This window comes from Lissotriton vulgaris, unplaced genomic scaffold (assembly GCF_964263255.1).
Source record: "Lissotriton vulgaris unplaced genomic scaffold, aLisVul1.2 SCAFFOLD_1581, whole genome shotgun sequence".
Taxonomy (NCBI): domain Eukaryota; kingdom Metazoa; phylum Chordata; class Amphibia; order Caudata; family Salamandridae; genus Lissotriton; species Lissotriton vulgaris.
In genome coordinates, this window is record NW_028242962.1 from 182,392 (window position 1) to 209,094 (window position 26,703).

The window sequence follows — 26,703 nt, forward strand, 5'->3', positions numbered from 1 at the left end:
CACTACAGCAAAAAGATCTTGGTGGGTCCAACTCAACCCGCTTTGATCCCATCGATGTAGGGAACAGGTAAATCGGCACCCACAGATGCACAGGAAAGTTGTCCTCACTCCTGTAGCAGGGTACAGATTTTGCTCTACCATTGTGTAGGTTACACCCTATGCTTCGCCGAGAAGGGAAGCGAGCTAGAATGCCACAGAGCAGTAGGAAAAAAAATAAGCATAACATTTTGCGTATTTGTTTATATTTTCTGTGGCTGATGTGATCTACACCCCATCTCCCCCAGCATAGCAGGGGGTGGATCTAACACAAAGGTAGAGCAGTTTCCATCACCCGCACACCCAGGGACCTTTTTTAGGTCTCGCTTACCAGAGATCACAAGCTCTCTGGCTGCGAAATAATTATTGCTGGCTTATCAAGCGTTTACAGGAGGCTTACAGCCCGCCCATTGCTTACCATTGGTTGGCTCTACTTCAACTCTTATTTGAACACTTCTTATCCAATGGCTTTCCTTGTCACATCTTACCCATATTATATTTGTCCCTCACTTGGAGCATAGCCTCTTACCATACTTTTGCTTGGCTGGCCTGTATCCTTCCACTGCTCACCTTTAGGGCACTCCTTTTCTCTTTGTGGTTAAGCCCACGCTCTGTGTTGTTCTCCCTCTCATGTGCTTCTACTTCGCAAAAGACCTCTGCCCTCTGTGTCGTACTCACCCTTTAAACGCCTCCACTCCACGTTGCTCTCCACATTGTGTGCTTCTTTACCCGAAAACCACCCCACCCCTGCGCTTAGTGTTCCTCTCTCCTTGCATACTTTTTCTGCTCCTTGCTGCTCTCTCTCATGTATATCCCGCACCAGCAAACTCTTGGCACTCTTAGTTACTCACTCCCTTGTGCGCTTTCCCTCCTGTAACTCCCTCTCTGCCTCGCTCTCTCCCTCTTGTGCTTCTCTCCCTGCAAATCTCTCCACCCCGTGCTTTGTGTTACTCTCTTCCTTGTGTGCTTCCCACCTCCTGGAGTTTAGCGAGCACACAGGCAGCGTGTACTCTACTGCCTAGCACAACGCTAGAGGATATTTCTAAGCTGTATTTACTCGAACCGAAATAATTTTAAAATTGCATTGTTTTAATACCTTGAACTTGTGTTTTTTAAAAATCACGAAATTGCAGACAGCATACTTGTCGTTGACCCGCAATCACTTCCAGCACACACTCGCTCGCTCGATACCTGCCGATTTAGGGCAAGGCACCGAGCACCAGGGTCTTTAGTGGCGGCCATCTTAGGGCGGGACAGAGCGGTGAGAGCGCGCTAGTCTCCGAGATAAAAGGAAACAGTCCTACTCCGCGCTAGCGGACGCGTTTAGCGGACGCGCCTCGTCTACGCCAGAGTCCAGCCAGAGTCAGCCCGTCTGTGCCCGTCCGGGCCAGGCCGAGACATAGGGCACAGATCTCTGCCCCACCCTATCTCAGGTATGATAACATGTGAGCAACTTAGGGCGTTACGCTCCAACAGCCATGATAAATGCATAACACTGAACCCGCTATAAGCTGGAATACAAACATGCCCTGAGTGTACCCTCTCCTTGACAAATCATCAGCCCTATGCTGATACTCCCCACGGTACCTCTCACAAACCCCACTGGCAGGAAGAAAGTCCTAGTAACTTTACATTTTACTTGGTAAATTGTCGTTCATTACCACAACAAAAATTAGATATTTTCCATCTCTTAATGGAAGAAAAGCCCAGTGCGATATTTTTAACGGAGACATGGCTACATGATAGTGCAGGTCCAGATGTTGCAACTGCCCTCCCCCCGAGTTACGCTATTGTAAGGAGGGACCGTGTTGGCCAAACAGGAGGAGGTATTGCTATTATTCACAGTAGAGATCTTGTGTGCAACTTTGAATCTGCAGACATTCCTAACTGCGAAGCGGCATCTTTTCAAATTACCCTCAGTCCTAACTTTACTTTCTCTGGCTTACTTATCTATCGACCGCCAGTAAATAACCCCTCATGGTCAGACAATTTGGTAAATTTCATTCTACCTCACCATTTGAACGCCCAAAATTTTACAGTACTTGGTGATCTGAATCTTCATTGAGAGGACGACAATAACAAGATCTGTAAAAATCTAATTGAAGACTTTATGGTCTTAGATATGACTTTACGCAATAAGGGTCCCACCCACAAAGCAGGACATTTGTTAGACCCTATCATATCGAACATGAGAGAACTTTTATGGCTGAACACCACCCCTATTTGCTGGTCAGACCATTTCCTCACACTTTTCTCTATTTCACTTAAACCTACCAAACGCCCTTCCACGACCCCCTCTGAAACTTTTAGGAGAAATTGGAAAACTCTAAACATAGAGGATCTCAACAATGCATTGAGGAAAGACCACCCATGTATAGATGGAGATATGGAAAGTATATCAGAGGCCACACAGATATGGCTAAATGGCGCAGTGAATGCCTGCCTGCCCCTATCCCGCTGCAAAGGGAAAGTGCATCGCCCCCCCGCCCCCTGGTACACAGAGGCCCTCAAGAAAGAAAAATCTACATGTAAGACCTTGGAGAGGCAGTGGCGTAAGAACTATGAACTGCATCAAAAAAAGGTTTATCGCAAGGCCAGAAATAGCCACCACTCGGCATGCATGAAAGCCAAAGCATGCTATGTTACTACTACCATTAACACGGCCATAAACAAATCCCAGACTCTCTTTAACACTGTAAAAGAGTTGGCTGGAGAGAATTCAAGAGCGGAGGTTATCCCTCTCAATACTCAGCAGTGCCAGGATCTGGCATCTTTTTTCACTGAAAAGATTGAGAATATTGTCTCTGACATTAACGGAAACAGTATTATCACACACAAGCAAGACAACACCCCCCAAGTCCCTAGAGGAAGTTGTCACCTTGAAGCTTGGCCTCCCATTAATTTGGATCAACTGAAGGAACTATTAAAATCTATCAAATCGGGTTCCCCACGTGACCCCATTCCTATCAGCATCATTGGTCAACTGGAGGACTCTGCCATGACTTCCATAGCAGAGATACTTAACGCCTCCATAGAACAGGCCACAGTTCCTGCCTTATGGAAACATGCTATGGTCAGTCCTCTGCTCAAAAAGCCGGCCGCCGACCCTAAGATATTGGCCAATTATCGACCAATATCGTTATTGCCTGCTTTTTCCAAAATTTTGGAGAGGCACATTCATAAGGCTCTTTCAACTTATGTGGAAAATAATGACCTACTTCATCCGTCCCAGTCCGGTTTCAGGAGTGGTTACTCCACCGAGACTGCCCTGCTCGGAGTTACAGAAAAGATCAGGGAGCTTAGGGATGATGGCCAAACGGTGGCATTGGTCTTGTTGGACCTAAGTGCGGCCTTTGACACCATTTCTCACTCCAGAATGCTTGTCAGGCTGGAAGAGAGTGGTGTCGAGGGCAGGGCATTAGAGTGGATTAGATCATACTTATCCCTCCGCACCTTCCAGATCACCTCTTCTGAGGCATGTTCTGATGTATTCTACTCTCCCCATGGTGTACCACAGGGATCTATCCTGAGTCCGCTATTTTTTAACTTGTACCTACGACCACTGGCCAACCTTGCAGAAAATTTCGGTCTCGTCTTAATGACCTATGCAGACGATTCTCAAATTCTGTTTTCACTCTCTAAATCTGACCCGTCTGCTCCATCTGCACTCAAAATAGGCCTTCACGAAATATTTAGTTGGATGTCGGCTAACCAACTTAAATTGAATGGGGAGAAAACAGAGATCCTCCTCCTAGGGAATAGTAAAGATCTTTGGAGCGATCCCCATTGGCCGACGTCGTTAGGTAAGCTCCCGCCACCAGCTTCTCAGGTCAGAAACCTTGGGGTCATCATAGATGACAGTTTATCTATGACACAGCAAGCCAACAAAGTGGCAGGCATATGCTTTACCATTCTCAGATGGCTACGCAAAATTGTCTGGATGTTACCACCTACCACCCAGAAGACCGTAGTCAATGCCTTAGTGACATCTCGGCTTGACTACGGTAACATCCTGTACCTGGGCTCAAACAAAGCAGTAATAAGACGCTTGCAACTCGTGCAAAACGCTGCTGCCAGACTGCTTTGCAGAATCCCCAGATCCGCCAGGATCACCAAACATCTCAGGGACCTGCATTGGCTCAGGGTTGAAAACCGGATTCGCTTTAAAACCCTGAGCTATCTGTTTAAAATCAAAGCTGGTACTGCCCCCAAGTATCTACAAGACCTTGCCAAGCCTTACCTCCCCAATCGCAGTCTCCGTTCATGTACATCAGCGAACTTCGCAGTGCCAAGGTACAAACGGGCTAGAATGGGCGGGAGATCCTTTTCATTTTTGGGTCCAACTCTTTGGAACACATTGCCCATTCATATACGCAAGGAAGAAAATTATATGAGATTTAGGAAAAGCGTAAAAGCCTGGTTGTTCGACAAATAATTGCCTTTGGTTTGTTCTCTCTCTAGTTGTGTCTTGTGCTTTGCTAGTCCTGGCGCCAGGAAACCCTTTGTGGGTAGCTGCGCGCCCTAGAAGTGCTATAAAATAAATAAATAAACAACCCCGACACTATCTCCCTCGTGTGCCTTCCCACACCCAACCCTCGGCACCCCACAACAAGCACTGGCAAACCCAACAGGTCAAAAGGGCAATATCCTTTGGCTTTGCCAATGTTTGTTCTGACATGGTACAACTAGCCTTATTTATCTTACCTGCAGGACAGTAAGGGCTATAAATTACCCGACCCCTGACTTGCTGCTGGTAACTGCAGAGGCGGGTAAGTAGGTGCTGCCAATAATGCTAAAGAAGGTGAAAGTCTCACAAACTCAAATGAGCACCTAAAAACTAAGGCGCCACTAATGATATAAACATTTTACTAAATGATGTGTTATTCCTTTCTCACCTTCCTACCCTATCCCCTTGTCCCTCCCAATCTCCACCTTATTTACCAGTAATGTGAATTTAGAATTGTTGGAATCCAAGATGGCCAATCAGTTGAGGTTGTGGCCTAATGGCTACAGAGGTCAATTTCAAAGCTGGGGAACTGGGTTAGAGTCTTGGCAGGGGCACTCAACATCCTGTGATTCTAGGCAAATCACTTAATCTTCCCATGCCCAAAAATGAATGTGTCCATCCACCAAAAAAACACAATTGTAAGCTCCTAGAGGAACCGAAACATCCATACCTTGCTTAAACTAAGGGGGACCAAACACAGCCAGTTGGATAAATAAGATAACACGTGTAGTGAGGAATGAGGTGCTACATAGAAAAACAATGTATTATTATACAAAACAACTTTCAAACTAATTAGGTATTGTGGAACGCAGCGCTCCTACGTGGATTTTCTATAAGATTTTCTTAATGTGAGTCAGTTAATCACACACAGAGAAGGAATGAAGCAGCCTCAGAAAACATGGAGTTCTGCCATGGCATTCAGAAGACATACATTAATAACTATCGAGAATAACAAATGGCGTGCAGTAAAAACCAGGCAGCCCGCCAGTGATGGCGTCACTTACGGTAACCGCTGTGAATTCCCTCAATCTCTTGCTCTGACTGGTCTTTGGTGAACGTCATGCTCTGAAAAAACACAAGGAAGTAAAGTCACATGAAATAATTTGAAAGTGCTGTTCCCATGCATAAATTATGAGAAAGAGGTGAATCAGGATGCATTTTGCTCAGAGTTAAAGCATTGGGGGAGCATCCCTTTCAGAAAGGATAGAAGGGGACAGGTCCTGGATTCTGATCAATGAGCCCTGGAATAACTGAGCCAAGAGTATAAATGCACTTTGTTATGCATCAGTTTCCGAATCACATAAGTCACTGTTATGTTATAGCAACAGCTGATAAAACTTGTGACCCACCATTGCCATGTCATGAAGGCCTTCCAGGACAGGCGGACAGGGCTCTCTGAGAGCCTGGCAGCGCAGGGCTGCTTTGATTGAAAGCAGGAAGCAGGGCTGCAGGAGGGGGAGGGAGGCAGGGAAGGTGGTGGGGCTAGTTAAGGTTGGCAGGTAATGTATTTATTTTTCACATTTAAGTCATGGAGGAGAGGCCATGGTATGTGTTGCTCCTCATTTCTCCTCTGCCCCTGCACAGTAGTTGAACTCAATCACAGATTATTTAGGGGGTCATATATAACATTATACATGGGTAAAAAGTGAATTACGGAGATGTTTTTCATCTCGGGCTCTGAGTGACATCACAGACATCTCGAGCTTTGCTCTTGTTTAGTTGATGCCACTCAGAACTTGTTGGTGAAAAGCATCCCCTTAATTCACTGTTTCCCATCTATAATTCTACATAAGGTCAGGGTTTAGTGGGACATTATCACAATTCTTTGAGAGCACATCACACAGATGAGAAGTCAACAGCTGCACCCTCCTGTCCAGGGATCGCCAGCGTGGTGATGGGTTCGTGGGGGGTCGAGTGTGTTTCGTCTCAGAGGAGCACTATGGACCAAGAGGGCAGAAAGTAGACCTGCTCTTCAGCCTATGAGACAGGCACAGTTCTGACAATACATAATGCATTGTATTGTAATTGCATTTATATAGTGCTTATTACCCGTGAAAAGTTGTCAAAGTGCTTTTTCTGCTGCACGCTACTCCAGAACCCATAAAGGACTAGTGGTGAATTAGTAGAGTGAAAAATGAAAGTAAATTGAGTGGTGGATATGTTAGTCAGTTATTTGGATTGAGAAGGGTAGTGGAGGGATAGAAAAGGGGAAAAGGTTTGCATTTATATAGCTCTGATGGAGTGTTGAAACCCTGCATGCGATACCTGTGCACCAACACATTAACAAAGCACGCCAGAAGCAGCAAACAAGCACGATGGCCCGAGCAGAAGGATGGTTGAAACAAGAAGTAAGCATGATCATTTCTCTGTCAGCAGCAGGGCACAGGGCCTTTAGTTAGCAAGGGTGGGTTTGGGCAACACTGGGGGGTGCCAAGGTCTGACCGAGGGTGGTGTGAAGTTACTCAGGCAGATTCTAACTTATGCTGATGTTAGGCATCAACTCGCTCCAGATGTTACAGCCTATAACAAGCAGCAGGAAGCCCTTGAAGCTGAGGCTATTCTGTGGGAGCTAGCCAGTATCACCAGGCACACGTGCAGATATCACTGACTTTGCTCCACAGAGTTACCTCCTTGACGTCACGGAAGCAGAGCACCCAAGGATGACATCAATAGTGCTTAATGTGTAAAAATATAGGTGCAGGGCCCAAGAGGTTCTTCTGCCAAATGCCCGGGTTGCCGAATACCAAGGCTGCCTACTCTTCATTACAACTCATCCGTCTTTGTTACACAACCTGGCGTAAAGTGCTTTAATGCTTAGTCATGGGAAGTAAGCACTACATAAATGCAATTATAATGCATTAAAATACAATACCCTACACGTACTGCATTTTAATTGAACTCGAGCAGGCTCTTTTTCATCCCTGCCTTCTGTCTAAAGCTTCCTCCTCGTTCCTTGGCCATTTTCCGCCCTTCTGTCTTGCTCTGAGTCAGGTGATGAAAAATAGGGCCGATCTCTAAAATGAGGGTCGCTGCGCAGCACAGGCACAGGGCAGGACAGCTGGAGGACCAACACAAAACTGACAGTAAAAGCAAGTATCTAGATTTCTCAAGATTCCAGTTATCTGCTTTTCCTATTGCTTCATAAACATAGTGAGGATTAAACTGTAATATAAGAAATATAAGAAAATAAGCGAAACTTAGGACGGAGGGCAAAATGAACTAGCAGGGCATCAAACTGGTAATTAGGCATAGGATTTAGAAGACTTAAGGAGGGAACTAAGATCACCTGTCGGTCAAGAACAATTTTCAGATTCCAGCCTTAGAGCTGTACCAAGTCACAACATGGAAAGGCAGATAGACCTACGATCTGCCATCACCATTCACTGGGAGGTAGGAGATGGCCAACACAGGCAGCACTACTGTGCATTGCAATAGTCCTTTGGATGGGTACTCGGTGCACAGCTGCCTCAAGCAGCCAGGCCTGGTTTCTGGAAGGTTGTCATCTTTCTCAGATTGTGGACGCAACAGTGAACCATACAGCAGCAAAGAGGTGCGCAAAGTCTCCAGTCTAGTTATACTCTCAATGCCATTGCAGGCGGATATGGGATGCTAATTAGCAACAATCAAGCAGTTCAACTTAGGTATGTAATGGCACGAGCTGTCTTCTGCATCAGGCATGTACAGGCATTAATCAATAAACCAACCACACAACATGTGATGGGAGGAATGCTTGCAATTTGGAGCTGAGCCAAGAATTTGGCTGGGTCTAATCGGAGATGGCAGAGTGGGCAAAAACACGATGGATTGGAATGCTACCCCAAGCGATTGCCAGTGGCTAGACAATTTACAGACATTCCTACAATCACCATCCCACCAACGCCAAGAATTAATAAATATATCACACAGGTCAATCTTAAAAGGTCCTGCAATACACAATCACAGAAGTATCCAATTGGCACAAAGTAATCTCAAAGAGTCAAGAGTTTTGTTTGAAAAAGCAATAGGCTCAAGATGAGGCTGAAACTGCTCTGGATTTGGGATGCATGAGCAGCACTCCCGCTTTCGGCAAAATCCTCCATGTAGAGTGGTGCAGAGGGTAAGGAGCGTGGCTTGAATAAACAGTTTCCAAATGGTCAATGAGATTTACTACTCACATGTTCTTTAGTCTAGTGTTTGGCTTATCTTGAAATGACAATGTATATAGCACTCAAGACTTCTGGGAGAGAGTTTGGGACTGGTTAGTTTATGAAATTTAGCTTGTTAGGCTTGACAGATATAGGCACCCATATCCTTGAGTATGCCGACTCATCAGCTGTGAATCTTATGCAAGATCTAGCATACACTAGAGATTGTATTGTTCAGATTGAGTACAGTACGGGTGGCTGTGTCTGCGCATACACTAGTAAGTATTGGTTTTCCATAGCATTTATTATGTAAGGATGTTATTCAACTCAATAAAAAAATTGAAAAAGAAAAAAAGGACTCATGACTTCGGGTCTCTCCAACTCCACAACTGACATCATTAGGAGGTGTCCTGGCCCCAGTAAAGTGACAGGGCTGAAAAGATTTTGTGACCCAGTTTGGTGCCTGTTGATAAGTGTCAGACATCGAATCTGTTGGAGCGAATATTCATGACAACAACACCCTCTTTTCAATCACAGAATTCTAAGGACTCTTTTCTCTTTGCAGTTCTGAGCATTGATGTACTTTTTCACTATGAATATTGCTTTGAAGTGATGCACTTTTCCAAAACTGATCAATTTTCTCTGGTGTCTTCCTCTGTGAAGACTCCTTTAATTGTTGGTGTTCTGTAATCATGATGTTGGTATATGGGATGCCAACTTCAGCAACAAGCACATGTGAAGCAAGAAAGTGTGACAGAGGAAATGGGACAATAAAGGGTTACGATGAACCCCAACACACTTCGGACTCAATCAACCATTGTACTGGTGAAACATGATAACATTGAGCATCGCTTCAGTAAATCATGGCACCTGTGCATCACAAAGCAGACTGTGATGTTAGTGGTCCTTTACGTCCATGTTCTCTACTTTAATGTATTTTGATGTTGGTGATCAGTGATATGGAGAAACCAGGACATCTCTCTTAAGTCTGCTGATGATCTACAAATTCATGGATTTGACCTATGACGTTGTCACACCAATACACCAACACTTTATTGATTACCCCATTGCACCAACATGAATAGTGAATCATGTCAATACACTGTATTAGAAACATGGCATTGATGGCCCAGGACATCAGTGGCCCATGATGTGAATCCGCCGTATCGTTGATATACCAGACCTTTAACATGATATCAATAGGCTATGATGTCAACATGACTCCAGTGACTTACAATGTAAATGAGCCATGACATGACAGCAGTGAGCCACGACATTTAAATGGCATCAGAGGGCCATGATTTGAGTTAATAAGACATCAGTCTGACAGTGAAGACTCATGAGGTTCGAGCCCATGGTGGTCTGCTTCGCAGTATGTGTTATTTGGAAAGGACGGCAGGAATCAGGAATGAGTGATCCATATCAGAGGGGTTGAGTGCAATGCTTTCAGAACAGGAGTCTGAGTAGAAACTATCTGTACTGAGCGGAGAAGACGACCTTGATGTATGGCTTATGCAAAAATATTTGTCTCTTTAATAAATTTCACCCATCTGATGTCAGGGACTTACAAGCAACAAGTAGAATCCATAAAGGGCCCAGTGCTGGAAAAGAGTTACCACAAAAACTAAGTTAACTGCTCTCATTTTATTTACTTTGGATTTGACATGCAGGCTGCACACATCACAGATGAATTATTCCAAAGAGCCACACTTGTTATAGATGAAGAGGTAATAGTGATAATGGAGTGTGAACTGATCATGCAGAAGTTGGAACAAGGGGTTTGAGGGTATTAAACAATCTAGCCAGCATAACTTCTTCTCGCCATCTTTAAGGTAACTGAATGTGTGCAGTCCTGGTGGGGGTACCAGGCACAAGATAGCCCTATAGCAGCACACCTGCCCACCTATCCGAATCTGAAATATGGCTGTTCAACCTTGATCTCTGCACATTTTAAAATGTTTCTGTTCTCTTTCAGAGGACCTCAAGCATTCAAAATGTCTTGAAGAGGGCAGGTGGCTGAAAGAACAAGGGTAGTTAATGGTGGTCAAGATGGATAGGTTTTATCAGGTCTCACGGTAGACGGCTTTAGCAGACTGTTGGAAGACTTATTGTAATCAATACAGTTATGATGCGATTTGGGTCTGTCCCTTGCTCATAATTCAATGGCTTTTTTGCCTCTATAAGGTTCCAATTTGATGGCTTGCCTCTAAATTATCATCTTTGTGTCTCACTGTGTTTTGATTAGCAAATAATACGATATCCTTCCACAGCTGCACTAGCAAATCCCATATATAATTCAAAACCGGGCACGGACTCCAGTATTCCTCAGTGCAAAGTTTATTTGATTTGTTCACTTATGTCCATGACGCGTTTCGGACAAAGACAATGGCCTTGCTCACATACGCGATGCATAATCAAACAGTTTCTTTTATATTTACCACGTGATTACGGCATCTTGACAATGGTAACCAACAACAGACTAATGCTTCTTCAGTCACTTCTTTTCTTGTAGAAGAAAGCAGGTAAAAACGATTTAATCGGTGAATACTAAGGAGTGCACAGTTAATAAATATACAATTAAATGTACAACTTGATTTAAATAATATCTCAATATATTGTACTATGCATTTAGATAGACAAATATAGTATTTAAAAACCATATTGGTAAAGAATAATATGTAAAGTGCATGTTATGGAAAAAATTGTTGTTTTTGGCTTCAGTATTAACCAAGTATGTGTTCAAAGGTTGGGATACGGCGGTTAATTGTATTGATATATCTTCAAATACCATTGGATTGACTTTATAAATACACTCAAAAAATATATCCACACTTAATATATCGAAGTAACAGAATTGAGCTCATAGGGAGCTTAATTGTTATTCTTAGGTCAATCCCGGGTTAAATAAAAACTCAGCTAAAAGTGATATCTTACATGCAATTACAATATCAATCTATGCAACAGTACTGTGGAGTGGGGGCGCTAGAGGGCGCACCAGCAATATGGCCGCACATACGTGAGGCTCTTGCTGCCTGGAGCTTTTATCCTCCTTTTATCCTCCTTTAACCACCGTCTGTGATGCCAGCGTCCACATGATCTGAAGCGGGAAGCATTGCTTCATCATTGGATAAAGTCTTGCTACACTCCGCCGCTCCTGCCCGGAGATACATGTGGCTGAAGTTCCGTTCGTGCCGTGGCCTGGGAGTGCCCGGATCTGTTGGTCGGCTTGCTATGTTGCTGGAGGCCGCGGCGTACCACGAGGCGTCTAGGCCCTCCTGTGCAGGCTGCTGCGGAGCTGCCGGGTGAGCCCCTCTGACCGGGGGGTCCCGGCTACTGGCGGCGGACTGCGACGGCCACCGGATTGTTGAGCAGGCTGCTCGGGATCCCTGCCAGACATTTGGGGAACACGCTGACCTGCCCGGCTGCCGCCTTACCCTGCGGCACCCTTCTACCGCCGGCGGACCTGTCGGCTATGCAGACTGCGGCTGCGGAGTGTCCCAGGTGAGGCGGGGGTTGTTCCTCTACCTGCTCGTGCCCCTGGTCCCCGTGGTGGACCGTAGATACTCCAATCCTGCCCTGGGCTTTTCTGTGGGACCGACAGACCTGGAGCCCCGAGAGCGGACTCTGCCTGCTGCCCTGCGGCGCTACTGGCGCACCGTGTCAAGCTGCGGAGGCCGCTGGTGAGTGGCGGCTGCAATTGTTGTGTGTGCTGAAGCCTCGTGGGGGTCATTTCTGGCCGTGGGTGGCCTACCGCTGACGTCCCCTACCTGGCCCCTGGCGAAGTGACGGCTGGAGCTGTGGTGGGGCTGTGGGTTGTGCTTTTGGGAGCTGTGCCCACCATCTGGAACATTGCTGCCTGCTGTCTGCCTCCCTTGCCACAGTGACCTGGCTGCCGCCCCTGGGTGCTTGACCGGTGACCGGAGGGGCTGCACTACCTGAAATTGGCTGCATTTCGGCGATATTGGCACTATACTATTTGGAGCTGGGGACGGGCCCCTGAGCTGTGCTGCTGGCCTGCTCTTCTTCACGCCCTTGCCTTCTGCTGCCTATATTGTTGATAGAGGCCTGGGTGGCATAACCCAGCTACGGTGAGACATCTCTTCTTCTACCGAATCATTGCACCCGGTGGGCAGCGCTACCTTCCCTTGACTCTGCTATGCTGTGGCAGACCACGGCTGTCTCCTCTCCACCCCCCCTTGCTTGATATTACTGTGTTTGCCCCCTGCCTTCCTGGACGCAGCACTGTGGTGTGACCATTGGAATCTGCTGGTGAAACTGCGTCTCCGCTCTGCTGCTGCGCTCCACTCCTGGTCGTGTTCTGCTACCTGCCCCATTGACTGGTGTACGGGGGACTTGTACCCAGGGACCCCCGCGCCTGCACTTACCTTGGTGACCGGGACTGACTGTGTGTGCGTGACCATGGGCAAGCCGGACAATAAGCAGCCTAAACTCTCCTTTGATTCTGCGGCCTCTAGGAGAGGCGCCCGCTTGGCACAGGAGGCTGGGAGCTCCCGCTTCCCCCCCCCACCCACTGCTGATGCCAATCCGCAGCCCGCTGCCCCGGATTTTCAGCAACTGATGCTAGAGATGCGTCAAGGGTTCGCTACCATTGTGGACAAAGTGGACAAACTATCATCGCGCATGGACGCAGTGGTGCAAAAACTTGATGTCCATGAGGAACGCCTGACTACGGCGGAACAGCGCATATCGGATCACGATGACACTGCGGCCACTCATACCACTCAACTGGCGAGGATGGACAATATCCTACGTGTGATAGCCGCCAAGAATGAGGAGTTGGAGGCGAGAAGTCGGCGCAACAACATTCGCGTAGTGGGTGTGCCGGAGACGACGAATGTTGGAAAGATGGAGACTTATGTGGAGAGGCTCTTGGTTGGGGCAGTTGGAGCGGAAGCATTTTCTACCCAATTTATTGTGGAACGGGCACACCGTTCGCTCGGGCCGCGTCCGGCCACCGGTGCACCCCCGCGCCCTATCATTGCTCGCCTCCTGAACTATCGGGATCGTGATGCAGCTCTTCGGGCGGCTCGCACTTCCCGCTCCCTCTCCTTTGAGGGGGTCAACTTCACCATATACCCAGACTTCACTCCGATGGTGCAGGACCAACGGCGTAAATTTTTGGCGGTTAAGAAGAAGCTTAGGGACCTCCAGGTGGACTACGCCCTGCTCTACCCTGCAAAGCTAAGGATCACTCATCAGGCGAAGCAGACTTTTTTCACCAATCCGCAGCAGGCGGAAGACTTTGTGAGGCAGCTGAAGAGGGAGCGGCGTGCTGCTGACCGCCAGGATGGACTGGGACAGAATGATCGCCAATCGGCGGGAGAGGAGGAGGACTCCTGATCAGGTTTTTTGTTGGCATGATGACTGTATTGAACATTTCACATTGATACTGCTACACCTGCCGCTGACGGCTGTCTTTCCACAGATGTGTGCTATTGTGGGCGGATGGGTGGACCTCCGGACCTCTCCGAGAGGCTGAATGTTGTGTCTATTGGGACGGCGATGGTTGGGGTTTTTCTCTATTCTTGCTCCGGGCACCCACCCCAGCACTGTGCCTTCCTCGTATCTTTGCCTAATCGGCTGGAAGGGCGGCAGAGTGTGAGAGGGTGGTGAAGTGCACCTCTGGTGGGCACCCCCCACGGGAATTCCCCTTCTATGTTTACACTTTACCTTGTTGTGCGACTGTTTTTCTGGATGAATGGTTGGTTGCCTGGGGTGTGGGGAGGGGGGGTGGAAGAGGGTCCTGACTGGTTGGGGTTGGTCAGGTGGGTGGTGGGAGGTAGGGACACTTTGGTACTTTTGCATTCCCTTGCTGGCTGTGCTGCGGTCGGAATGTTCTCATGCGGCGCTGTGTGCCTGTTGCACGGTTGTGCTCTGTTTGGTTCTGGGTGGGGGGGGTTGGTTTTGGGTTTGGAAGACGGCGTGGATGGTTGTGATTTTCGTGTAGCTAGGTGGAGTGAATGTGTGGCGGCTACGGCCTACTGCTCTGGCTCGTGTGGTGTGCCTGTTGTGGGGTTGCGGGGTTCCTTGGCACGTGTTCCTTCTGAGTAATGTCGGTCGAAGTGTTGGATAGGATATCGATTCTTTCTTGGAATGTACGGGGGCTCAATGATGCCAGGAAATGTCGGAATGTGCTGCAGTATCTGGACCGACATGCCATACAAGTGGCGCTTCTTCAGGAAACACATCTGCGCCGGTCTCCGGCACATGCGTTTGGAGGGAGGTGGGCCACTGTGAGGAAGTTCTCATCGTACTCCTCTTATGCAAGGGGGGTTGCCATATTGATTAACAAATCACTTGCCTTCCAGGAGTTGGGATCACACTTGGACTCTAACGGGAGATATGTACTGTTGTGGGGGAGGATTGGGCTAATCACTGTGCTTTTTGTGAATTGTTATGCACCGAATGTTGATACTCCTGCTTTTTTTCTTGCACTGTGGGGTCATGTACTTGCTGTGGATGCTTCCCATATTGTGTGGGGAGGGGATTTTAATCTGGCAATGGGGGCTCTTGAGGATAGATCGGAGGGGAGCCTTCAGTACAACATACAGGCTAGGGATGTCATGCGGGGTATTGTGGAAGAGGCGGGGCTGGTAGACAGCTGGCGTTATGTACACCCCACTGTTAAGGAGAGCACGCATTTCACGACTCAGGCCCGTACCTGGGCGAGGCTGGATTATGTCTTTCTTTCCAGAGGACTGGTGGCTGGGTTGCATGGGGTGACACACCTCCCCAGGACGTACTCTGACCACTGTCCGGTTCGGGTTGTAGTATCGGTGCCCGGATTGCACCGACCGCGCCCGCCCTGGAGGCTCTTCCCATCGGCCCTTCTGGACCCCATCTTTAAGGCAGAGCTAGGCGAGGAAATAGAGGCTTTCTTTCCAAGGAATAGGGGGTCTGTGGACAGTGTGGAGGTGATATGGGAGGCATTCAAAGTTACGATCCGGGGGGTCACAATCTCCAAGAGTTGTGGGGTACTCAGGACTATTGTTCGCACACTTGCTGACTTAGAAGCCGATCTGCGACGCCTGGAGCGTGAACTGCTTGCTGGCTCTGACCCTGATCTCATGCACCAGTTTAGAGGTAAACTTTCGGAATACGAGGAAGAAGCGGCCAGGGAAGCGAAGCATCGGGGAAAATACTGGATGGCTAGACGGTATTGTGAGGGTGAGAGACCGGGGAAGGTACTGGCTGCTCTTACGAGGCACCAGAGGCATAGCTCGGATGTCCTGGAACTGGTCTTGGCTGATGGCACGCGCTGTACGAACACTACGGCTATCCAGGACACGTTTCTGCAACACTACACACACTTATACACTTCCCAGCACTCAGGAGATGTGAGGTATGGGGGTTTTTTGGATGAGTTGTCGCTTTGCTGGCTCTCTGATGATCATAGGGCTTTTCTGGGTAGGCCCCTGGAGGTCGATGAGATCAGGAATGCCATCATGTCTCTTAATAATGGCAAGGCTACGGGCCTTGATGGTCTCCCTGCCGAATTTTATAAATGTTACGTTGATATTATGGCTCCGGTGTTACGGGAGGTATTTGAGGAATCCCTTGAGGTGGGGCGCCTGCCAGGGTCTATGAGAGAAGTTGCTATCACCTCTTTACTCAAACCCGGAAAGGATCCCCTTGACGTGGGTTCCTATAGACCTCTTTCATTGCTCAACTGCGATGTTAAAATTCTGGCCAAGGTGTTGGCGATGCGCCTCTCCGAACTTATGCCCGTAATAGTGCTGCCTGACCAGTCGGGGTTTGTGCCTGGACGGGCGACGTCCCATAATCTCCGTACTTTATTCTCCTTGATTCCGACCATCTCCCCTGAGCTCCCGGTGGCTGCTGTTTTTCTTGACGCGACAAAAGCGTTTGACTCGTGGAATGGGGTTATTTGATAGACGTTCTGTGCAGGATGGGCTTTCCCAGAATATTTATCTCCTGGGTTAAATTACTCTACACTGACCCTATGGCCAGGGTGGTTGTGAATGGTGTGTTGTCCCCTCCTTTCCCGATCACGAGAGGGACCAGGCAGGGGTGTCCACTCTCTCCCCTATTGTTCGCCATTGCTATAGAGCAGCGGTCTTCAATCTGTGGGGCGCGACCCCCAGGGGGGCCGTGGAGTCATGGGAAGGGGGTCGCGCATTGCCCAGCCTTACTGTCTGCACGCAAGGATTGTTGAATGGCATCAGCTCGAGGCGGTTGTCCCAGACAGAGCCTCTCACTGGGCGCTGCTCTGAGAAGCAAATTTATTGTGCACACTCCTCACCAGCTGATGAAGGAGGATGGGTCTTGCTGTGGGGGGTCAAGTACCAGCTTAATTGAGCCCAGCACGCCTGTTAATGTACTGTGTCCACGAAGGAAGATGCGAGCGGGGATTGGGGGTTGGAGGGGGCCGTTCTCTTGGAGGTGAAAATTGAATTGAACACATTAGATGAGTGTTTATTCGTCTGTGCAACTTACATTTCTTATTTTGGAAGCTTTTAGTCGATTTTACCTGTTAGAAAACTGCTTCACAACTGTTCTTAGTTTGAGTGGTACATTCCTTCATTTTCTGGCATATCTTTTTCGATGGTGGATATTGGCAATGGAAATGTGCTTACAGTCAGTGGTAATTTTACCTTCCAGAGTGGATTTTTACAGGTAGTGAGTTTCCTTTTTCTGTAATACGCATTGTTTTATTCTAGTGGCAATCATCAATTGCAGCTGACGGTATTTGCTTTGCATTTTTCCTGTAAAGAAGTTCGGAATCATATGGGGAAGTAGCTGTCTTGTAGTAATGGTGCCTTCTGTGCAACTTGGCCTGCATGTAATCCTAGCTCCTCCATTTACAAAAGAGCTGTGTGTTCCTGGACACATTTTGATCTACCTGCACCACGATTGTTCTATCTACTAGTATTGGAAGCACTTACAAACAGGACAGGATTGCACACACAAATTGACATTTGCCCCAGGAAAGCACAGCAGGTGCTAAATAAAGGAGTGCGTGGCTATGAAAAAGTAGTTGAAGCACTTTTTGCACAGCTGATCCGGCAAGGCCTTTTTTTGGGTGACGTTTGCCTTTGTTGGTTTTAGCGAGATATTCATGTAGGTATCTATTTGCAGACAAGGGCATCAAGACTTCAGGATTCTACTTCTAATCCTCATTTGCCAAATTGAGCACACTGTGCGACCCTGCTCATCACCCAGACTCAATGTGCATCGATGTATTTAAAGGTACAGAGCGAGTGCTAGAATTTTTCATCAGGAGGGGGTCCTTACACCTATAAACTTTTGAGAAGGGGGTCTCGACATCAAAAAGTTTGAAGACCTCTGCTATAGAGCCTCTTGCATGTAGAATTCGGCAATTGCATCAACAGAGCGCGTTTAATTGTCTTCAGCGACAGATTGGCATATCCCTGTATGCTGATGATGTTACCCTTTATGTGAAGGACCCGCAGTCGAATCTTAATGCGTTGCTACGCGAGTTTGTTGTCTTTGGCGGTATATCTGGGGTTCATATCAATTGGCAAAAATCCCAATTCTTTCCACTCACTGCAGCGGTTCATCGTTTCCCACTTGACTACCCCCTGGAGTGGTGTGACTCGGAACTGCGATATCTGGGTATTGTTGTGTCGTTGCACAGGGAGGAGACGCTACGGCTTAATTACGGTGTGGCCATAACTAAGTTGGCAGATAGCGTCACGAGGTGGATGTCTTTACCATTGTCTATGGCGGGTAGAGCGTCTCATTAAAATGGTGGTGTTGCCTCGTTTCTTATATTTGTTTCAAAACATTCCGTATTATCCTGGGGCTTATTTTTTCACACGTCTCCGCTCAGAGTTGCTGCGGCTGTTCTGGGGGGGCAAACAGTCACGAGTGGCGTGGGCTACACTGACGCTGCCGTATGTCGACGGGGGCTTCGATGTCCCTGAGTTTGAATTGTATTACATCAGCGCTCAAGCGCACTACGCCTACCATTGGATGCGCCCCACGCCGTTTATGCCTCAGGTGGCCGCTGAACAGTGGGTTGCCCATCCTCTCCCATTGGAGGGCATGGTCCTGGGTAATGTTGGGGACATTGACACTCACCGAACGACGGTTACCTGCACTGTTGATGCATGGAAGCGTATCGCAAAGGTGCTGGATATTGCGTTTCTCTACTCGCCTGCGTTGCCTTTGATATATCACCCTGATCTGTCTCTTTTGAAGGAAACTGGGTTCCAACGCCTGTGCAGTCGTCTTGCGGTACGTACATGGGGCGACCTGTTTCGTGAGGGCGTCTTCCGCACCCTGGAACAGTTCTTCGGGGATGGGGCGTACTCCCCGCTTGAAATGTTTTATTATGTCCGGCTGCGGCAGGGCCTGAGATCGCTGTTACCTGAATTCCCTATGGAGCCGGGTGTGACCCTGCCGCTTCATGTGCTGCTACTTTCTGATGGGCGTCACTTGGTGTCTAGATTGTATAGTGCCATCAGGAAACAACGTGCTGTCTCGCCTGGCCGAGCGCGGGCCCAGTGGGATGCTGAGCTTGGCATTTCCATTTCTGATGACCAATGGAAGTATTGTTGTGGTGTGACCTCCAACATCTCCTCTAGCTGCCGCCTAAAGATCATACACTACAAGTTCATACAGCGTTTTTACTACACCCCGGCTAGGAAGCTCAGGTTCCGGTTAGCGGAGGATGACAGGTGTGCTCGATGTCATATGCCAGGTGCCAATTTTCTTCATTTGGCGTGGGAGTGTGGGGTGGTCTCGAAGTACTGGGGACTAGTCCATGATGCTCTCCAGATTATGACCGACAATGGAGTGCCCCTTGACCCTATGGTCCTGTTGTTGGGTTGTACCAAGGCGGTGCCAGCGTTGTATCGTAGATTTGTGGATGTAGCTTTGCTGCTGGCAAAGAGGCGTGTGGCCTGTTGCTGGGGAAGGGGCAGGATACCGCAGTTCGAGGACTGGTTGAAAGATGTCGTTTATTGTCAGGACCAGCATAATGTTTACGCAGAGATGATGCCTGTGCGCTGCAGGCCCAGAGACTTTTGGAGCCCATTGCAGGTGTACCTCCTTACCAGGGCTGTGCAGGATTCTGACTCGGACAGTGCTGATCGGGTTGGGGTGGGTTAATGGGGCTGCATTTGTGGGAATGACACGCTTCTCTGCCATATGTCCAGTCTACACGATGTAAGAGTCCCTCTATTTGCACTTCTGCTTGTTTCGATAAAGGGAGTATACTATGTTCATCGGCAGGGGAGCGGGGCTTTACGGCCCTCTTTCTTGTGGTGCTGCTTATACTGCCTTACCTCAGAGACTACTGCACTGAAATATTTACTCGCGGCCCTGCCGCTACTCTCCTCTTTGGGAAGCTATTTGCTTGTTATTCGTATTATTGATATGTTTATATGCTCTGTAATGATGTGGTACGTCACAAGCCAATGCTGTTGCCATGACTTCATTTCTGCCCTCTGTGCCGCCCCCTTCTGGTTGTGACACCTGGACACTTTATGTATACCGCTGCACTACACTACACCTGAATCTTTGTATGCTTAGTATGTACGTCATTGATGATCTCATGCTTGTCTTCCACTACTTGTTGCGAATAAAGGTTTAAAAAAAAAAAAAAAAAACAGTACTGTGGAGTGCATTTTTGCCACAAATATTTGCCCCACCTTCAAAAAGTATTCCCCCGTTACAACAATAAACATAGTAAATCTACACAGAGGAATCCCAATGCTGTTGGTCATGTGCTTGAACCATTGGGGTCAACTAAATCACGTGCTCTATGCTAAAGGTGCATATTACAAAGGTGCATTATTGGGAAACTTATCGAGCAGCTTATCTTATGTACAACAATAATTTTTGTAATATTTTTTCTGTATGGTTATCTTAGGAAATCCAGTAGTCTGATACTAAATATATATGTTGGCATCCTCATGTAAATATTGAGTATTTATAGAAAGTTATGAAGATCTTCTTAGGCCATTAGGTAAATTAGAATCTAGTTCTAAAATGTAGCGGGTCTGTAGTTGATGCAGCAGGACTTCACGATTGCCACCTCTCCTCAAAACGGGAATCACGTCTATAACAAAGTACTTCAAACAGTTAAGATTATTAATATGGAATTGCTTGCAAAGGCGCGCCACTGGGTAGGAGGGATCTGAGTTGACAATTGCCCTCAATGTTGTAAAATTCTAACATGCACTTGCAACTTGGTACTTCTCACATACCAAAACTTGCATGTGTATTCCAGAACGTAGACATGAAATCAGTTCTGCACATGAAAATGTAAATGTACTGAAACTCCAGGAGATGGTCACTGCCACATGGGGTTCGTGCGAGTTGATGGAGACTGGCACTCAAGGCTCATCTCTGGCCCCTGCATAGACTGAAGAGCACGGATTTCCAAACGTCTGGAACCCTGTTCCCGTCACTGGATTTGGCAAACTCTAGTCCTCTTCTCCCAACCCAACCCCCCCCACCCCACCCCCGGGTTCTACTAGGCGCAGAAACAGGTCACAGGCGACTCTCCCCACCCCTTGTTATCTTATGTTGTCCTCAGTAGGTTGTACCCTATGTCCACAGTGGAGAAGTGTGGCTCACTGGTTAGAGGAGGCATTCCCTGAAGCAGAGGTCAGACCCGGGACCAGGGTTTGATTCCCGACGCGGCAGGGTCCTGAGCCCAATTGTCCACGGACTCGATAATTCTCGCTTCGGTGCCCACTCTAAGCACGAGTTCACACTATGCAGCTCTGGGCAATAAGCTTGCTTAATCTCCACAACGGCCCCCCCCCCCCCCCACGGCGGGATGCCTGGCTTTCACCTTGGGGATGCCCAGTATGGGTTATCTCACAGGGAAAAGCCAGGACGGGTTCCCAATGCAAGCGCCGAGATGCCCTAAGGTAAGTCGAGCGCTATATAAGAACACACATACATACATACATACAGTTGACGCATAAGGCACCATGTTCTAGCTCTGTTCATATACTCTGGAGGTGCGGTCTTTGGGCCTAGATACCCCCTTCTATCCGGGGGCGTGGTTCTTGGACTCTCGCAATGGACTACCACGTACCCCAAAAGTCATACATTGATTGATGGCGTATTTGTACATGTTCTATTGACTAACGCTGCCACATACATACTGTACGTTGTCTGGTTTATTTCCTGCAATTGTGCTACAAATATTAATAAAAAGATTTAAACAATGAAAAGGCCTTGCACCTTTACTAGTCCAGCACTGTAAGGCGTGTGGCATTGTAAAGTATTGATCCTTAAACGGCATGCCCTGCAGGAGCTGCATTTGAAAAAACCCTTTCTAGATGAAAGCCAATTGGTAGTTAGAGCTGTTTGAGGGCTGCTTTTGACCAGTGCATTGTTCATCGAGAATGCTCGACGAAAAGTTGTGTCCGTTTTTTTTCGGGGAGTATCAGGCCTATGGTTGGATCAGTTAACACTATTGCCCATTGTTTGTTTATAATAGATCTGTTTTTTTTTCGGGGAGTATCAGCCCTATGGTTGGATCAGTTAACACTATTGCCCATTGTTTGCTTATAATAGATCTGATTTGTTTTTCTTCTTTGCTGTAGGTGGTGATTAGTCTAATATTGGTCTCATCACTAGAATTGATTGCTCGGAGGTCTTGTTCCCATTTAATGCTAGATTTGACTCCAAAGAGGCTGGATTCCCTAGTCTTTTGATTGGTCTTGCTTATCGCCCCATCAATAGTATTGGCTGAGTATCCTCGCTCCATAAATCTTCTTCTGGCCTCAATTTGGGAATCGACTAAATCCCTATCGAGGCTGCAAATCATACCTAGTCTCAGCATCTCCCCTTAGGGGATGCTGTCTTTAAAATGTTTGGGATTAAAACTGGAGACGTGGAGCTGCCGGCAGTAGCTTTGCGATGTAGTTTAGACTCAAGTTTGTTATTATTAATGTAAACTTCAACATGCGCTTCTCCCCCACCAGTCCAGCAGATTTCCGTCCTTGAAACCCTTGCATGATGGCCTCAAGTGTGTAGCCGGTGCCCATTTTTTAATGATTTTTCGAAAAGTATAAGAAAAACCATGAAGAGATCAGCACTCTGCGTGCACATCCATTTATGCTATTGTGTAAATGTTTCTGGCATAAGCTATGATGGTTTTTTAAGTGGATTCCCCTTTTGAAATGGTTCTCATGTTCTATCCTTTCTGCAGTGGTCTTTCTTGTATTGAAATGGTTGCCAATCCAAAGGCTAATATTTTACAGAAGACAGAAATAAATGAATAGGAATATATTGTACAACAGGAGAGGACCCTTCAAGCAGCTGAAATGCTAAAGTTTTATGTTTCCAAGATCGCACCAATCACAGAAAAACAAGCCCAGATATAGATATGTAGAGAGATATGGCTTCTAGTGTAAGTAAGGATGCTGTTTTCTATAACACTGTTTCCTAGAATTAATTATTCTAGGAATGAGAGGCTGGTATGTGCAGGTTTTTAGATTAGGAAACTGCTAAAATTCCCCGTGCCACTTACAAGCCTCTCAACTGCTGGGGAGATGAGGATCTAAGCACAGGGATTCAGGAGCCTTATGACGTAAACCTCACATCAATTATAACACAACAAAAAGTAATACCTAAGAGACCACTAGATTCCTGTTGCATGCAGACAATTTGTGAACTGGAGAGCAGTAGCCAGCAAAGCAGATGCACCACTTTATAGAATTAAAATGGCGTCTTGAAAGTCCTTTGAAAGAGATGAGACTCTCCGGGAAGAACTCAGATCTATGAATAGACTGCATCAGAGGCACGAATCACAAGGGCATCTCAAAGGGACTGCTTTTGGTCTTCTTGGAATGTTTTACCGGCGAGGAACTGCTCTAAACTTTGGAGTACAGAAAAAGAACTATTATGGAATCATCTGTAACTGCAGAAAGAGAGACGCGCAAGACAAGGAATATTTTTGCAAACATTAAATATTAAGAAAAAATATAATTTTATGATTGACAGAGAGACGCATGAGTTCTGCTTTTTTCACCTGACACTTGTTCCTCTGCTCGGCAGTCTTTCAGAATGTCAGGGATCAATGACCAGACACTCTTGGACGTTGTCATTAGGCTCTTGAACAGATACTATTGAGTTAGATTTAGAAATAAGACGTTTCCTTCCTGAACAACAAGGTAGTTCCTGATGGATGCATCTTGCAACTAACCTGGCTCTATCAAGGCAGCAGATGTGGATACCATCCAACATACACCAGAGCCCCAGCCCAGTGTGAAAGAATGTACCAATGCGGCTTGCAGATGCACCACCTTTGCTGATGTTTCTTACCACTGCTCATTTACTTAGCGCACAACTGCACTGAAACAAACAGAATGCACCCCATAGTGTGTGTCCTGCTTCATCTACCTGGTGCAAGGACCACAGACCTTCCCTAGCAGCAGAGAGAGCATGTCCTGCTACAGACAGTCTAAGGCGCGGGATCACAGACCTACCCTGCACAACTGCACTGAAACAAACAGAAGGCACCCCATAAAAGCTATACATATAAACTTGAGGAATATAAAAAAACATCTTGAACCCCAAAAATCTCATGATGGTGGACCATCAGAGGCAGAAGCCTGTGACAAAGCAGAAAGAAGACTAATGCAAACAAGTGCTCAGTGTGTAGGATGTTAGAATTTAGGGAAAGGGGCAGTCTGCCAAGCTTAGAAGAGGATGGCCAAACAGAGGCATATATATATTTTTTTGTACTCATTTGCCACCTAGGTTTTAAATGTGCAATCTGTAGGTTGCAAACACCGTGCTGCCTCAGTTTTTTCAACTGGTAGGGACAGAAATGGAGCGCATCCCTCAGCAATAGTGTTTCAACCACCATGATCGCCAGAATAAAACCTTACGGAGGTTGCAGGAATGCAGCCAGGAGACTTGTACGAGCATCTGAACACGGCTATGCCCAGGAATGGGGTTAATGGCTTAATCATTGGACCTGGGGGGAAAAAAAAAACAGTTTCTCAGTGATCCCACTTCATAAGACGTCAGAAAGATCTTTCGTCTGGGTTCCCAGTTCTGGCCAAGTCCAACCTAGAGACCTGCAAGGCTGAGGCATACCAATCATTAATAGAAGGAGGTAGAGAGTCCTTCCATTTCTTGCATGTCTCCCTCCTAGCAAGCAGGATAGAATAAAAGATTAGCTAGCTTCCTCGCTGGCGTGGGAACCCCTTCCGAAAGGCCAAAGATTACCGAAGATAGGGTAAGCCAAATTAAATTGAAAGTTTTACGGGGAATGGCAAGAACTTGGGCCCAGTTGTCTAAGGCTATTAAAATAGGGTACTATGGTAGTAGGACACCTCTCTGGGACCTTCCTGACAGCCCGGCTTGGTCGGGAGACACACTTGCAGTATCTATGAGAGAAGCTGGGGTGGAGGTCTAAGGAGACCTTTATGTCGATGGGGTCCTGCTTTCCTGGGAGTGTTTAAGTAATAAAATCGGTCCAAACTTCGCCAGGCTTAAATATATCAAATATCCAGCTGGTCTCGTTCATACACTGCTCATCCTTCTAGAGGAAGCAAATTTCCTTTGGGGGCGTATAGCTATCTTATAACCCTCCTAGTTGATAAACCTCCCGCTAAGAAGGAGATTTCATCTTGGTATAATTTCATCTTGGAGGAAATGGATGGCGCATTTTTGTTACCAGATGAGCTTTGGTCAACACATGTGAGCAAGTCTAATTTGCAAGATCTTTGGAGTTTATCATGTAGAACGATGTGGGACATCTTTAAACCGGCATGGTTACGCAGGAATCACCTTTTTACCATTCACCGAGCTTATTACTCTCCCCTTAGACTCTCTAAATTTACCCAGGGGAACATGGTGGTATGCCCGAGATGTGGGCTGGTGGCCGCTTCGGACATTCACATGTTCTTTGAGTGCCCTCACTTGTCCCTATTTTGGGAAGCCATAAGTAAGACTCTTTCAATATCAGTTGGCTCCAATATTGTCCTGGACCTTTCTTCGGTAATCTTTGGCCTAACAGAGGCATACTCTAATGGTTTCTTTCTCTGTACAACACAATTTATCTGTGTGTTTGAGATATGATTCAGTAGTACAAAAAATCATATTTGTATAAGATGTTACAGCCATCAGAAATCAGATACTATGTATATTTATTTTGTTCTAGGTTTGCGACGGTGAGCAGACCTAGATCCCAGTATGCTTTTCAAGGTATACTCAGATTACTGCAAGAGCATCTTATCGTCCGGGTGAAGCTGGCTGAGAAGAACTAACAGGGGCTTGCTGTGGAGGTGGGATCACACAATTGGGACAGTACTAGACAGACCGCGATGAAGGTGGATTTTATGTTTCTCATACTTACACTGCAAGATGATAATTTTACAGTTTCACAAGGAAAGTTGAAGTGATCTGCCTTCAAGACATATGTCTGATCAGTTCAGAGTTAAAATATCAAAGCTAAAATATTGATCTGTATATATATATCGACTCCACAACACCGACTACCAACATACTGTTAAGGTACACACATGTGGAATTAAAAATAGTAAATATACTCTTCCCTATGTATGCTAACCTTGGAGATATGGTGGTTGTCGATACTGTGAACTCACAACATGTGCAACTCAATATTTTTTTTTCAGAACAAATTTTTTTATTGTTTTCTTGAGAGAGATTGCAAATAAACCACAGCACTCCGAACACCGGAGGGGCTGTGAGCATAAAATCAAAATGCACAGAATAGCAATCAATACAGTCGTACAATTAAGCATATTTACTACAACTCTCCAATCCCCCTGTCCCATATTAACTACCCCTCCCGGATCCCACCTTAACCCCTTGCACGATGTCCTCACAGGTCCAAGAAATAAAATATCTATGCATACTCTCCCTCACCCAGGTTCTTAAAGCATCTATTCTGTATCCACATCCCACTGTGCTGGCGGTTCCAGCCACAATTCCCTGTACTCCGCCCATCTCTTCCATATTTTGTAGTGCTTTCTGGGGCAACCTCGGGCCTCAAACACTGGACGCTCCAGCCCCATACAGTAATCTAAT

The 26,703-nt window shown here is 46.8% G+C and overlaps 1 protein-coding gene across 1 annotated transcript in view; it reads right to left on the reverse strand.

Moving 5' to 3' along the window:
- RAD18 (RAD18 E3 ubiquitin protein ligase) overlaps positions 1-26,703 on the reverse strand; it is a 431,063-nt gene that overhangs the window by 114,289 nt on the left and 290,071 nt on the right. Inside the window, exon 9 of the mRNA XM_086948442.1 lies at positions 5,548-5,608. Within this exon, the coding sequence (XP_086804568.1) occupies positions 5,548-5,608 (61 nt within the window). The remainder of the gene's footprint in view (positions 1-5,547; positions 5,609-26,703) is intronic.